This window comes from Periplaneta americana, chromosome 8, assembly GCF_040183065.1.
Source record: "Periplaneta americana isolate PAMFEO1 chromosome 8, P.americana_PAMFEO1_priV1, whole genome shotgun sequence".
Taxonomy (NCBI): Eukaryota; Metazoa; Arthropoda; class Insecta; order Blattodea; family Blattidae; genus Periplaneta; species Periplaneta americana.
This window is the reverse complement of record NC_091124.1, coordinates 168,709,358-168,724,828: the sequence shown is the minus strand read 5'-3', so window position 1 is coordinate 168,724,828 and position 15,471 is coordinate 168,709,358. Positions and strand designations below refer to the sequence as shown.

The window sequence follows — 15,471 nt, the reverse complement described above, 5'->3', positions numbered from 1 at the left end:
GTTTGATTAATTAAAATGTGTCTTAATGAAACTTACAGCAGAGTCCGTATAGGCCAGTTTCTATCTGATGCTTTTCCAATTCATTGCGGGCTAAAGCCGGGAGATGCACTATCACCTTTACTTTTTACCTTCGCTCTAGAATATGCCATTAGGAAAGTCCAGGATAACACAGAGGGTTTGGAATTGAACGGGTTACATCAGCTTCTTGTCTATGCGAATGACGTGAATATGTTAGGAGAAAATCCACAAACAATTAGGGGAAACGCGGAAATTCTAGTTGAAGCAAGTAAAGCTATAGGGTTGGAAGTATATCCCGAAAAGAGTAAGTATATGATTATGTCTCGTGACCAGAATATAGTACGAAATGGAACTATAAAAATTGGAGATTTATCCTTCTAAGAGGTGGAAAAATTCAGCTATCTTGGGGCAACAGTAACAAACATAAATGACACTTGGGAGGAAATTAAACGCAGAATAAATATGGGAAATGCCTGTTATTATTCGGTTGAGAAGCTTTTGTCATCTAGTCTTCTGTCAAAAAATCTGAAGGTTAGAATTTATAAAACAGCTATATTACCGGTTGTTCTGTATGGTTGTGAAACTTGGACTCTCACTTTGAGAGAGGAACAGAGATTAAGGGTGTTTGAGAATAAGGTTCTTAGGAAAATATTTGGGGCTAAGAGGGATGAAGTTACAGGAGAATGGAGAAAGTTACACAACACAGAGCTGCACGCATTGTATTTTTCACCTGACATAATTAGGACCATAAAATCCAGACGTTTGAAATGGGCAGGACATGTAGCACGTATGGGCGAATCCAAAAATGCATATAGAGTGTTAGTTGGGAGGCCGGAGAGCAAAAGACTTTTGGGGAGGCCGAGACAAAAATGGGAAGATAATATTAAAATGGATTTGAGGGAGGTAGGATATGATGGTAGAGACTGGATTAATCTTGCTCAGGATAGGGACCAATGGCGGGCTTATATGAGGGCGGCAATGAACCTCCAGGTTCCTTAAAGCCAGTAAATAAGTAAGTAAGACCAATATATTTATTTAAACTGTGTTATACATTCATTTGTTCTCAAATAATTTTGTAATAAGTAGCATGTAATTTTCGATGACTGAACTGTACTCCTGCTATGTCAATGCAGTAGCTCCGTTCCTGTGCACTTAACCTTGGGCTATACTCGTATATACTACGTTTCAACATTACTTTGTAGTACTCCAAATCCCTTGTTCTGGTAATGAGAAGGCTGATATTTTAGCCAAGAAAGAAACTAAAATCAACATAAAAACAAACTACAAATTTTCATATGAATCTGTTAAAAGGATTATAAAAAGAAGAATTAACTCCATCCATCACAACAATTCAGTAGTGGAACACCAAAATTCAAGATGGGAAAATTCAGTGAAAGATTTAAATTTAATTCCTGATCTGCCTCGAAAATCCTCTGTGGCCATGTTCAGATTAGTTACTGGATACGATTGCCTCAGTAAACACCTTCATCGAATCAGCTTATTGACTTCGCCTAAAGGCTTATTATGCGTAAAGTAAGAGGATATGGACATGGAACATCTAGTAAATTTCGAATCTCTTGAGACTTTTGTGGATGTTACATCCAAATATTGGGAAGCAAGAAGGAAGATAACTTCATTGTTAAATCCTGAGCATTACTCACTCACTCACTCACTCTCTCTCTCTTTTTCTCTCTCTCTCACTCACTCACACACACACACACACACACACACACTCTCTCTCTCTCTCTCTCTCTCTCTCTCTGCGTCCCTCTCCCCTCTCCTCCTCCCTTTCTCTCTCTCTCTCTCTCTCTCTCATGTTAACTTATTTTATAGATTGTCAAAGCATGCTTATTTCTAAATATGAGTCACTCATTTATTTATTTCTTCGTTGTTTTTATATTCAGGTTTCTTATGACAATGTTAAATTCCTTTGTCCTCGATTCAGAAAAATGCACAGTATATCTTGACACCACTGCCATCCCATCATGAAATTTGACCATTGTCCTTATAGAATATATCTTTTTAACATATTTTTATTTCAGTAAAGTCAAAGATAGTGTTTCCGAATTTTTAAAAAATAATTTTGAAAAACGAGTAAAAAAATTTCTTCATTCTATTAGAGATGTGTTATTATCAAATTAAAGTTCATTAAATGAGCTTTAAAATGAACCGTAGGTGAGCGATCTAGCATTAATAGATTCATAAATGCTGAATGTTTTGTAAACCTTGTTCATTGAAAAATTGGCTTTTTTCCTGATTTTCAAAAATTAATATCAGAAAAACTGTGAACTCAAAAAATTAAAAATTTTATATTTTTAATGTACTCCACAGACCCAGCATATACACTAAATAAAATAAAAATCTGAGATGTCAAGTTTAAAAAATAATTATTTATTGTTTGACATGGAATGACCCAATATTATGCACAAATGAGTAATCCCTTCAGTTGCTTGACATTCTGAGAGATTAACTGCATGCATGTAATACCTGACAAACACCCTTGAACTTAGTTGCACTGTGGAAGGCAATGTTCATGTACATCCCGTGGTATAATATGAGGAGCATCGTTTCAAATCGTATTATGTCCAACTTACAATTTTTTCACACGACTGACGAAAAACTGAATTACTCCTAAACTGGACAAGTTTTCAAAACACTACTCAAAATCATTTTGAAGTACTTGTTTCACAATTTACTAATATGACGACTTGGAACCATCAGACTTCACAGCATGAAAGATAAATAAATAGAAAGTAACAAATTTAATTTCGTCCACTGTTGGACTTAATACGTTTTGAAACAATGCTTCTCATATGCAGAAGACTCTTTAGTTTACCTGTTTTCATCCAATGCAGGACATGGCAGTAGGATGTGTAGGGAGCTGTCGAGGAACTCGCACGAGGTGGATTTTATTGTTTCATAGCTTTTAAGAACACATGCAATCCTTCTTTGACTCACCACATCTCACTGTACACTCATGATTTGTGTTGCAGGAAGAATTCGGAGTCACATTAGAGTATCAAAATATGGGTTTCATAAGTGTACTACAGATGGCATCAAATATACTAGATGTCTTTCATTGTGTTAAACCTGATGGAACAGACTGGAAAGTATTTGATGCTCGAAAACCATTACCTTCTCAGTATGTGTCATGTGACATAAAGAATCATAAAAGTGGTGAGTAGATATTTGTATTCTTATATATGTATATACACATACAGTGTTTTTCTTCTAGAGGAAAAGGTTGTGGAACTCTGTAGGATATATTATAACATACTGGGAAATGATTACTATCCAGTGTCGTTTTTAACCTCCTTTTCACCCAACTTTAAGACTTTCTAGATCTAAGTGTAGTTCAAAGAAAAATTGATTATTAACACATTTCTCTGGTTTCATTATGAAAAATACAACAAAAAGATGTCGGAATGCTGTTCTGGTACGTTCCACCAGAAAAGAAGCATTGTATGTGTGTGTGTGTGTCTCTATATATATGTATATAAATTTATGTAATTCAAATTTGCATTAATTTAGTATGTTTGTATTCTTTATATTGTATTGTATTGTATTTATTAACATTCCAAGGTATTCATACATTGCTTCACAGCTAGAATATGGAACAAGTCAAAAAACATAATATTATTATAAAGTCTTAATTTATAGTCATAGTCTAGATGAAATATATACAGAAGAGATTTACAGTATAGTCTACTAGTACAACACAAAGTTTCAGTATCAATTTCATGAAGTGTTATTGAATGTCATGAATTCACCTACAGAATAGAAGGCGTGAGAAATTAGGTACTTCTTTAATTTGGCCCTAAATAATCTTATGTTTTGAGTTTCATTTTTTGTATCGATAGGGAGGCTATTAAAAATTTTTACTGCCATATAACGCACTCCTTTTTGATAGCACAATGGACTTGCCGATGGAGTATGAAAGTCATATAGATATATATATATTATATCATATTATATATATATATATATATATATATATATATAATCTGTATGTATGTATATATGTATTAATTTATGTAATTAAAATCTCCATTAATTTCGTAGTGAAATCAAAGTCACATTCTTATGTAACATAATATTTTATTATACCTTAAACTACAGAAACTATTCAGGACAGTTGACACGATAATACGGTGAAAATGAATTAATAGTAAGAAAATGAGTGGGATAGGTTGTTTCCGTTAACTTTTTAACTCTGTTAGTATGTTAAGTTCGAATTGCTTTTTTGAAGTAGTATTGTCTGTAATTCGAAATTCTCTAATGATAGGGTGGACGAAAATGGCCAGTAAATTTTGTCTGGAGGCTCCTCATTCATTGTTATTTTGGCTCTTTTAAATGTCATAAATCTACAACATGTGAAAATTGATACTACTTCACTTTCAAAGGAAGTTGTTCTACAAGGGAGGTCTGTACCTGAAAACTATATTTCAACGATTTATATATTAAATTATAAGATTTGAAGAGTATGTATATTCCACCGTACCTAGCAGCAGCCACTTAAAAAATGACGTTTTGCATCAAGGCAATTTGACTATGCATCAGTTGCAACTAGTTCGTGAAGAGTGAATCGTTCACTCCTGTGGAGTAATGGTTAGCATGCCTGACCGTGAAAAGTGGACCCAGGTTCAAATCCTGGTTGGGACAATTACCTCGTTGAAGTTTTCCCTCAAATCATTAAGAGCAAATGCTGGGTAACTTTCGTCACTGGACCTGGACTCATTTTGTTGGCATTATCACCTTCATATCATTCAGATGCTAGATAACCACGACAGTTTATAAAGCATCATAAAATAACCTTTTTTTTTTTTTTTTTTTTAAAAAAAAGGAGAAGTGGTTAATACCTCAGATTAGTGTGCATAAGATCATGGGTGGGTATCTCACATATATATATATTTTTAATGATTAAGTTTAATAACTTTTGTATGATTTATTGTACGTTTAAATCTCTCTTCTACAAAAGTAATTACACTGTCAGTATCTGACAACACTGTTTCCCTCTAGATTAATATGGTAAATCATTTTGAAGACATTATTTTTATAAAGAGTTTGTAATAGTTCTTTCTTGTAATCCATATGGACATATCAGCTGATATAACCAGTTTAGAAGTTAATTATTATATTATTACTAATGGCTTGTGCAGCAAATGCTGCAAACTAAGTTCATTAGACGTTCAAATAAACATTTTTCAGGTTTATTTTCAATGAAGAATACCAGACATTCTGAAAGTTATTTGCTTCCATAATAATGAAAGATACTCTCTCTCGAGTCAATACTGAAGAGAAGCACGCATATAAATATCTACACCACACCGCCATTAAATATATGAAAAAGACCCAACCCCACTTGATTAATAACTATAAAAATATTTGATTTTTAATAATATTATTATCTTACGTAAGTTTTATAGTTTTCAGTAACATATACTATACCGTATATAATATATAGCTGCCACTCAGTAAATTATAGAAATGAAGATCTAATTTAAGATATTCTCTACATCTACTTATATAACCCCAAAACGTTTCACTTTCATATCATCAATATAGTATTAATAGTATAATTAATGAAAAATAGTCACATCATGGCATTAACTATAATAATATTTCATTTCTAATGGTAATAATGTCATCAAACCACCTCAAGGTTTGTAGTTTTTAATATCTAATACATAGCTGTACTCAGAAAATTACACACCACAGAATCAGACCTGTAAATTAATTTTACAGTCTTGAAATTTTTAATAACCAATTAAATTTGAGCTCTAAATATGTCAGCATTCTTGCAGATCATGGCCTTCGTGTAATATTGTTTACTGTAGTGTGTGTTTTGTTTTATTCTGAAATGCAATTAGTGACGACAGATGGATTTTAGAAAATAGGAAAATTATGTTGAAAATTTGACATTTCACTCAAAACTACTATTTTTCTGAAAAACTTTGGGTTCCAAGCTTCAGAATAAGGGGTCATTTATTAAAATCCGTTCAGCCATTTTCCCGGTAACTTCTATTACCAGTTCAAATTATATATATAGATTATTTGTCCATTTATTAATTAGGAAATGTTATTCTGCAGGGAACAGTAGAGAATATACAATTAAATTAACTGACCAATATTTTCGTGATAAAACCACCGTGTTGACTCAGTGCTAGAGTGCTGGGCTTATAAACCCTAGGGCCCGGGTTCAAATCCCATTCTACCCTGAATTTATAACTTTTGTTGGGCAAGCCCATGGTCCAGTCAACAGAGAGGTTTTCTCCATGTATAGTCTGGATCAGCTTACTTAATACCCTAAGGATGAAACCTAACCATTTTCCCTCCATTACTACTACATATGCTAGTGGATTATGGTGATATTTCTAGTTTGAAGGTTGAATTTTCTTTTGCCAACTTCGTTTCGAATTTCGATACTGAGAAATACTACAACTGGTAGTGATTTTCTAACTGTTATTTTGACAGCAGGAACAGCTGTTGTCGGTAGTGAAAATTCTTAAAATTAAATTGTTCGAAATTTCTGAGCCGATTACTGGAAGCTAGTGAAATTCGAACATAATAATAATAATTAATATCAGTATTATATTAATACATAATAGTTATTTTATGTGTTGCGTTGTGGTTACAATTCAAGATTATAGTCAGATAAGTGTAAATAAATATAACATATGGTGTGATACATACACTTGGGTGATCGATAGAAAATGCGCTCAGAGACAGCAATTATAGCTAGAATAGCGAAATTGTTAGGAGTAAGTATTCTTAAGCATATATTTCAAAGTGCCATTCGGTTTTCGGAGTTTGTACTAATCATTTCACATGATCAAACAAAATACATTTTTAGGTTAGGTCTCGTGAATCGTAAACTGTTTAGTCAAAGCAGTAATTTCATGCTGTCAGACAAAATACATTTTAATATTAGATTATATTAATCTAATAATTTCCAACATAATGTACAAGACGTCCATAAGGGAAATATCAGCCTACTCTTTCACAAATTATTGAACCGTTTAGAAAACACCTCCCAACATAAAAATGAGATGTAGTAAATAAGTAAATAAACAAGACATTGTTATTCATCATCATCGTCCTTGCAGGTATTAGGCCTAGTGGCCTGTTACGGTCTCCGTCCATCTTTTCAGGGGGTGTCCCAAAGATTGTCTTCCATGTGGTATATAGCGGAGAATTTGTATTGGGAATCTGGAATGGTCCATCCTATTGACATGGTTATTGTTATTAATACTATATTATTATTATTATTATTATTATTGTTGTTGTTGTAGTAGTAGTACACGGCACTGTGTTTTTACCCTTTTTTGGTGGTATCTTATATTAGTTGGCAACACTGAAGAGATGGCCAAATTAGCCTTTTAGGAACTGCTCTTACGTCATCCTCACTACACTGCGGTTCCCCTGTGACATTCTAACAAATCTCCATCATTTATTACGAGTGTATTTTGGACCCACTGCCTCTGGTGCACTCTGGATAGTCTCTGACAAACTAATTTGTCTACAGAGTGTATCAGAAATATGGTAATACATCTGATTGCATCGTGTGATGACAATATTATTGTTACAGGAAATATTACTGTTGGAAAGGAAATTATCCTAATTAAAGAAGTCACAAAAATTACTTTTTTGCCTCAAACTGTTCACCATTCACTTCCAAGCAAATTGGCAACACTTTGAGAAGTCATTCATTGAGTTATGATACATGCAGGGGCGTATATTGCGGATGTTCAAGGTGTGCGCTGGACACCCTGTAAATTCGGTGATCTCATTTTTTATTTTAAGTTGTTTTATATAATGCAACAATAATTTTAATTTATCACAATTTAAATGTGTGGTAATCTCATTGGAAGTTAACGTATATAGTTCAAGACTAATTTTAATTCATTACCATTTAAATATTTTAAATGCCTGCTGGTTGAATGTGTACACCATCCCCAGAACGGCTTTTGTTTTAAAACGTACGCTCTGTCTGACGAAGTGAGATGAGTTCTGGTCTGGTTGTCCTGTCCGTACAAAAGAACATCCTCTGCTGAGAGTTACTGCTATAATTCTCTGCGCGCGCAAGGTGGCATGGTGGGGATACTCGCTTCTCTCAAGCTCGCAAGTCGTCTTGTATACAGGCAGTTCAACTTGTCATTAGCGTTACGAAATATTGTGTTTGACGTGTGTGTTTACTGTTTGTGTGAATGAATTTACTGTGTTTAGGTTTTACTAGGGTTCATAGTTGTGTGCCAGCGCAGGTGAACAATTTAAATTACTTATTTAATGATAATAGCACTTGGAAATGTACACTGTAAAAGATCTTTTACAAAAGCCATTCTCTTCTCGCCCACTAGGAGAGAAATTACATTATAGTGAATAAGGGTAGACCTACCCTGCCACTTCCGAATTTAGTGCAACAATATAAAACAAAAAGCGAACAATACACTACACATTTTTCTATTTCACAATATGAAATTGTAGAATAGTTAGCGGGTTGTGGAACTTCAAACAGGTTATTTTGCTGGCCATGGTTATTGTTTGATCATAAATAATGCAATTTTGAATAACGTTATTTGTAGTTGCCTCCTTTCTCCTGCATTTGCAGGGCAGTCATTGAAACAAGGTGATTAATTTTTAAGAAGTTGTGGTGCGAGTACTTTGAATAATATTTTTATATGTCATTTTCTTTTAATTTTAAGTCATTTTTCCTTTAGTTTAAGGGCATTTTAATGATCATTTTAAGTAGATTTTTAGGTCATCAACATCCGCCCCATAGTTATTATTTATAAATAATACTAAATTATATATTAAAAATGGCAGGTAATGTTGAGCCGATATTTCACTTAGGCCTATAATAATTGTACAAGATAGATCAACTATATATTTTTAACAGAACACCCAAACTCCAGGTTCAGCATACACCACTGGATACATGTCCATTGGAATAGCATGAATTTCTTCCTCAATTGCTATTTTCAGCATGTTGACTCCTGTGGTTTCCGGGCATAAACCTTCTCCTTCAAATAACCCCACAACCAATAGTCACAGACTGTGAGATCAAGGGAACGGGCTGGCCATTCTGTCTGTCTTCTTCTTCCCATCCACCTGTGTGTATCGGTTGAAGGGATGGTACTTCTCATGTTTCAAAGTACGAAACACACTGGTATGACTGTTACCAAGCTCATTGCAGCTTGGCAGGTCGATTTTTGTGGACTAGTGTCGAACATGTCCAGAATCCTTCCCATTGTTGCTGCATCCGTGCTACTAAGAGGTCTTCCAGGAGATTTTCCTTTCTGGATGCTTCCTGTTGCCAGCAGTCATTTTCTCCACTTATCCACAGTCAACGGCTGCAGTGCTACGTTAAAATCACGTCTTAACAGTCTTGATGCCTCACGATCATTACCAGACATTATTGCCCACTCTGCAACTGTAATTTTCCATTGTATGTTCAGTGCCATCTTGACTAATGGCATAAGCTCAGTATTGTTGTGGTGTGGTATTGCTATTTGAAGAATTGCCTTTCCAACAGTAATTTCATATTTCCTGTAACAATAATACAGTCATCACATAATGCAATCAAACATATAGCCGTATTTCTGATACACCCCGAATGCTTCTTGGGATTACCGAAAACTATGAACCCTCTTGCAGAGTCGGAGCAAATAAACCCATTGGGGGAGGGAGGGAGGAAATCATGATAATGCAATCACAAGACACTGTAGAAATTTGTACAGATGATGCAAAGTCATAACTTCGAGACTGATGAAGTCAGTCGACCAAAATGCTCTCAAAGTCCTTGTGTTTAACCACACTTCACTTTCCTGCGCTTACATCCTCCTGAAGTCGCATCTGCAGTGATTGAGTCGCGATTTTTTTATTATCGTCCTTAATGTCGATGATGCGATTCCTAATGAATCAGAGACTTGTTTCTGATTAAGAGTAGCCTACTGTTTTCATCGTACTTTCGTAAGATTTCCAATTTTTCCGACACAGAAAGCGCTTTTCATTTAACACTCACATACACTTCAATACACTAAGGACAACAAATTGACCAGAAATAATTTCTAGAATTTTATTACAGCCGAGTGAGGAATGTTTGAGAGAGAGAGTTAGCAAGAGGGTGAGATATTGTAACTGTATGTAGGCTTTACGCGCGTAGGTAAAGAGTCGAATAAGAGAGCGTAACAAGAGGATGGGGTATTGTACAGGTTTAAATGCGCAGGTAAAGGGTCGAATACTTTTCAGGTTAATGGCACCGGTGAGTTCAATGGCAAAAAAGTTTCATTTCTTAAAATACATCGAAAATATTCCACAAAAACAGCGTATTATGCGGGACTAGAGCACAACAAACGGGGTATTTTATAAAGGTGTTATATATGAAATGTACAGGGACCAGACAAAAAAAAGCGTATTACACGGGATAGCGTAATAAGCTAGGTTTTACTGTATATGTCAAAAGGATAAGAATTAAAATTGGTACTAGATGATGTCATAGAAATAATTTATTTCATTAAGGTATGCCGAGTAAATTTGTCAGACTTCATGGGGAAGTGGAAAATATTCATAAGTGCTTCTGATTTAAGACTTTGGTGAAATGATCAACACGGTGCAAGGTTAGGTTTCTGGGTATTTGCACCATGTCATAGATCTAGAGGCATCATTTATGACATGGTGCAAATACCTCGTACCATATATATAATATCACAGGCCTTTAGGGAAAGATCCTTTGAGATCCATATAGAAGTGTACTGCATTGACTCTGAAGGCAGCAGAATTAGAAGAGTGAACATTGTGGTTCTAGACAAGACTAATATAAGGGCTTTACACTTGACCCACTAGCTAGATTTGAGATGAGTCAGATCCAGCCATCTGAGGTCAGCAAAGAAAAACAACAAATTTATGAACCTACTATTCCGTATTTTCGAGAAAAATATCAGATGGGAGGCATCTGGGATATGCATGGTTTAATGATCACAGCGAGGGATGCCATCCCACAAGCAGCTGTTAATACTTAAAAAAAATTTGGAATCCATGACATCATTCCTAAAATAGTCACTTCAATCATTAAAGGATCTGTGGCAATCCTGAAATAGTACATTATGCAACGAGCCTATAATGATAGTAATTAAGACGCAAGTATGTTTGTTTATGAAACGAGTGTAAGCGAGCGTCTTAATTACCATTATAGGCAAGTTTCATACGACTTTTTATGCTCGACCATATTTCTAACTTGAAATTATTCAGAAATATTAATTTTATTTGTATCTGACAGAAGATCGGAAGTGACCTTGTTCATAGCTCGAAATTGTGAGATGTGCGCAGACGCGAAAGTATTGATTTTTTCCGAGGAACAATAATGTCATTGACCTTGATGTAATGCAGAGAATGTATAACCTGGAAATTGATTTAGAATTGAAAAAGGAGATGACAAATTGAATTTATTTGAATATTATTTACAATTAACACTAATTATTATAGTAACAGAACATAACTTTCTGCGACAGTATTGGATTTCCAGCCTCCATGACATTTCCCTCATCCAAGAATAATCGAAAACCTGAACTTTAATGAATAGGTGTACTTTAATGAGGTCCATTAAAGGACTGCTACCAGGTGTATAATTACTACATTTCGGCATGGTCGAGCATAAAACTGTTTATATCAAGTATTATAGTTTCCCTATTTCTTTAGTTTATGAATATAAAAAAAAATATGTATAATTTATATGAATTCTGAAATTTGTGTTCTGTGTTCACGTAAATTTGTCTCTGTTACTTATTGTAATCAAGTACAGTATAGAACCTCTGTTATGAAGGGGTTGGACTGAATGGTTAACCGAAAAAATCAGATAACCCCTACCATGGAAGATTTTGTAATTTCCTCTGTGGTTTGTACTTTACTCGCTAGGTAGTGGATCAGAAGTTCACTAATTTAAATCTGGTTGTCAACGACACATTTTTAAGGGACAAGGAAACCCCTTGGATTGACTGTCTCAGGAAAATCATGAGTAATGTAGTTCTCGTGTAGATTTACATACTTTTTTAAACTTTATCCTTCTATTTTATTCAATTGCGGAGTTGTAATTCCAGTCTTGTATTCTGATGCGAGATGAGCCAGAGTTTCCCTTTCCCAAACCATTCAATTACATGTATTTACACTTTATTTTTCGTTACTTAGCACAACACGTTTTCTGTTGACACCCATGGAAGACATTTTATATAGAAGTTATACAGAACGACAATTCGAACAGTAGACCATACTGTGTAATGGTAAAGGCTTGTAATAACCCTCTCTAGAAAAAAATACATAGAGCCTACTAATATAATGTACAATATAATGTACAGTACTTCATATAAGTTCTATTATTTCTGAAGCAAAAAAGGGTGAGAGAAAGATGGTAAGATAATCTGCCAATCGGTTTATAGGGTGACGGATAATTAGGGTTCTATTTCTGAAGCAAAAAAGAGTGAGAGAAAGATGGTAAGATAATCTGCCAATCGGTTAATAGGGTGATGGATAATTAGGGTTCTACTGTATTATTCTTGTGTGTGTGTGTGTATATATATATATATATATATATATATATATATATATATATATATATATATATACACTGCCGAGCAAAAAAACGCAACACTTAAATAAATTTGAAATATCAAACCATAATAAAAAATTATAACATTACTGTGTGCTTCTATGGACCTCTTTGTGTTAGGCAAGTGTTAATTCATGTTTTTGGAAGAAAAGTTCACCCATTGGGTGGTTTGTGACACCATCTTTGCCAGTTCCTGTCCCTTAGTCTGTATTTATTGCTGTAACATTAAAATTTACAATCCTAAACACAAGCAGCTAAAACAAATTTACAACATTTTTGTTTTCTTTTTTTGCTTATAATGGAATTCTGTGATATTGAACTGAGTTTCAAACATTGTTTAAGAGAATTAAGATGCCGCTAAAACCCATGAAAGCTGCTAGAGCAGTGGCGTTGGTAGAGGATGGCCTCATCTTACGTTATGTGGCTCAGGTGTTGCATACAACTCCGTCGACGGTTTCACGTACAGTGCAGAGGTACTGGGAACTTCGTTCATATTCTCGAAGACCGGGATATGGTAAGAAAAAATTAACTTCTTGCAATAGATGACCAGTTCTTGTGCCTTGAAGTGTTGCGTAACCGCCGCACCACTGCAGTCTAAGCCAGAAATCGACTAGAAAAAGTGCGAGGTGTGAATGTCAGTGAGTGGACTGTGAGGAGGAGGTTACATGATGCTGGCCTGATCTCCAAAAGACCTGCTCCTGGCTCAGAGCTTACAAGACAACATCGTCAAACTTGCTTACAGTTTGCAAAGGAAGATCAGGAAATGGCTGAGGAACAGTAGAGAACAGTTTTGTTCTCAGATGAGACCCAATTTTGCCTCAGATCCCCAGATTGAAGAGAAAAATTGTTGAAGCGGACTGGAGAAAGGTATTCTCTATGCAAATTTTCATCAAGGACAGCATTTCATAGCCGTTCAGTGATGGTGTGGGCAGGCATCAGTTTTACTCTACGAATGGACCTTGTCTTTGTGGAGGGTGAGTTTTTTACTGCCCATCGCTACATGAAAGGAATCCTTGGGGAACATGTTCTTTCTTTTGCATCATTTATTGGTGACAATTTCGTGCTCTTGGAAGACAGTACACGTCCTCTTGTGGCGCGATATGTCCTCCAGTACCTCAATGAAGTAGGGATCCAACTCATGCTGTGGCCATCACGTAGTCCGGATCTTAACCCAATTGATCATCTGTGGGATATTTTAGGAAGGAATGTCCGTCACCATGGTCCAGATACTCTTCAAGAGCTACGGGGCCATGCATGCAACACCTGAGTCACATAACGTAAGCTGTGGTCATCCTCTACCAACGCGACTACTCTCCTGGTGTTCTCGGGGCTTAACGGCATCTTAACTCTCGTAAATAATGTTTAAAATTGAGTTCATTATCACAGAATTCCATTATAAGCATAAAAAGAAAACAATAGTGTTGTAGCTTTGTTTTGGCTGCTTATGTTTAGGGTTGTAAATTTTAATGGCACAGCAATCAATATAGAGTAAGGGACTGGAAGTGGCAAAAAGGGTGTCACAAACCACCCAATGAGTATACTTTCCTTTCCAAAACATGAATTAATACTTGCTTAAGACAAACAGGTCCATAGAAGCACACAGTAATGTTATAATTTGTATTATAGTTTGATATTTCAAATTTATTCAAGTGTTGCGTTTTTTTTTGCTCGGCAGTGTGTGTATATATATATATATATATATATATATATAATTCTGTGTTTTTGGCAATCCAGAATGCCTGGACAGACAATTTTTTGAAAATAAATTATTTATCTCACAAGAAAGTTAGATGAATATCGTGAAGTAAATAAATGTCCTGATTGATCAGTCATACTAAGAGCTGTCTTTAACAAATGCTTCATTTGTGGTTAGGAATACAACTGTGAAAATGAGTTTGTAAACAGCCATGTCAATGAGTACTCACTATAGAAATTTGATCACTGTAGCCAGTCCTTACTCAGATATACAGTTCACTTCTGCTCCCACTGCTGTAAGAGAGCTGCAAGGGTCCTATGTAGGAGGGGTGAGTACACATGTCTTTCAGTGTCAAACCAAAAGATACCTAACCAAACTTGCAATTAGAACCATTCATCTCGTGTGAGACTGAAAACTGGAACAACAATACAAGGCTAAAGATATTGTTCCCTTTTACCAGTCGCACCTGCTTCCCTCGGTTACATAAGTTTGCTGCAAAGATCATTTCAATATTTAGAAGCAAATATACATGTGAACAACATTTTCCCCCCAGAATGAATCTCAATAAAACTAACAGAGATCTCATTTGACAATCATCTCACATCCATAATGAGACTTGCTAAAAGTTTTAAATGCAACACTGACATCATTGTCACAAACAAATAACCCAACACAAACTTAAAAATGTTCGATAATGTTCTTCAATTATAGTTAGGGACCTCCTTATGTCAAAAAATTGCACTGATTAGTGCACTCCTAAGTTAATTTCTTTAATTTGTGTCTTTGTATCATTATTGCTTTGAAAAGTAATATAGTACTTTATAAGAATTAACACCTTAATTTACAAGGAGTTGTGCAATGAATTTAGAAAGGTCAGTTTATGTATCATCATCATCATCATTATCAGTTTTTTTATAACGTTCAGAAGGAAAGATAATATGATTTATTTCTATAACTATTGCTCAAAGATCAAACTCTGTTTACATTGTTAGTATATAACTTGTTTTTTTTTTCTTTCATTTAGAAGACAGTATTACGAGTTACATGGAAATACAACTACAATGTGACTCCCTCACTAGAGGCCCCAAATTTTTGTCTGTATAACTGCCATTTACTTAAAGTTTGTCTTGAAATTTTGTATGCACATGTTGTTTTCTAA

General features: G+C 34.9%; 1 protein-coding gene across 6 annotated transcripts in view; it reads left to right on the top strand.

Annotated features, from left to right (window-relative positions):
* Positions 1–15,471, top strand: part of LOC138705231 (tudor domain-containing protein 5-like) — a 245,950-nt gene that overhangs the window by 63,644 nt on the left and 166,835 nt on the right. For all 6 annotated transcript variants that reach the window (XM_069834040.1, XM_069834041.1, XM_069834042.1 and 3 more), the window contains one exon: positions 3,012–3,195. In XM_069834040.1, the coding sequence (XP_069690141.1) occupies positions 3,012–3,195 (184 nt within the window). The remainder of the gene's footprint in view (positions 1–3,011; positions 3,196–15,471) is intronic.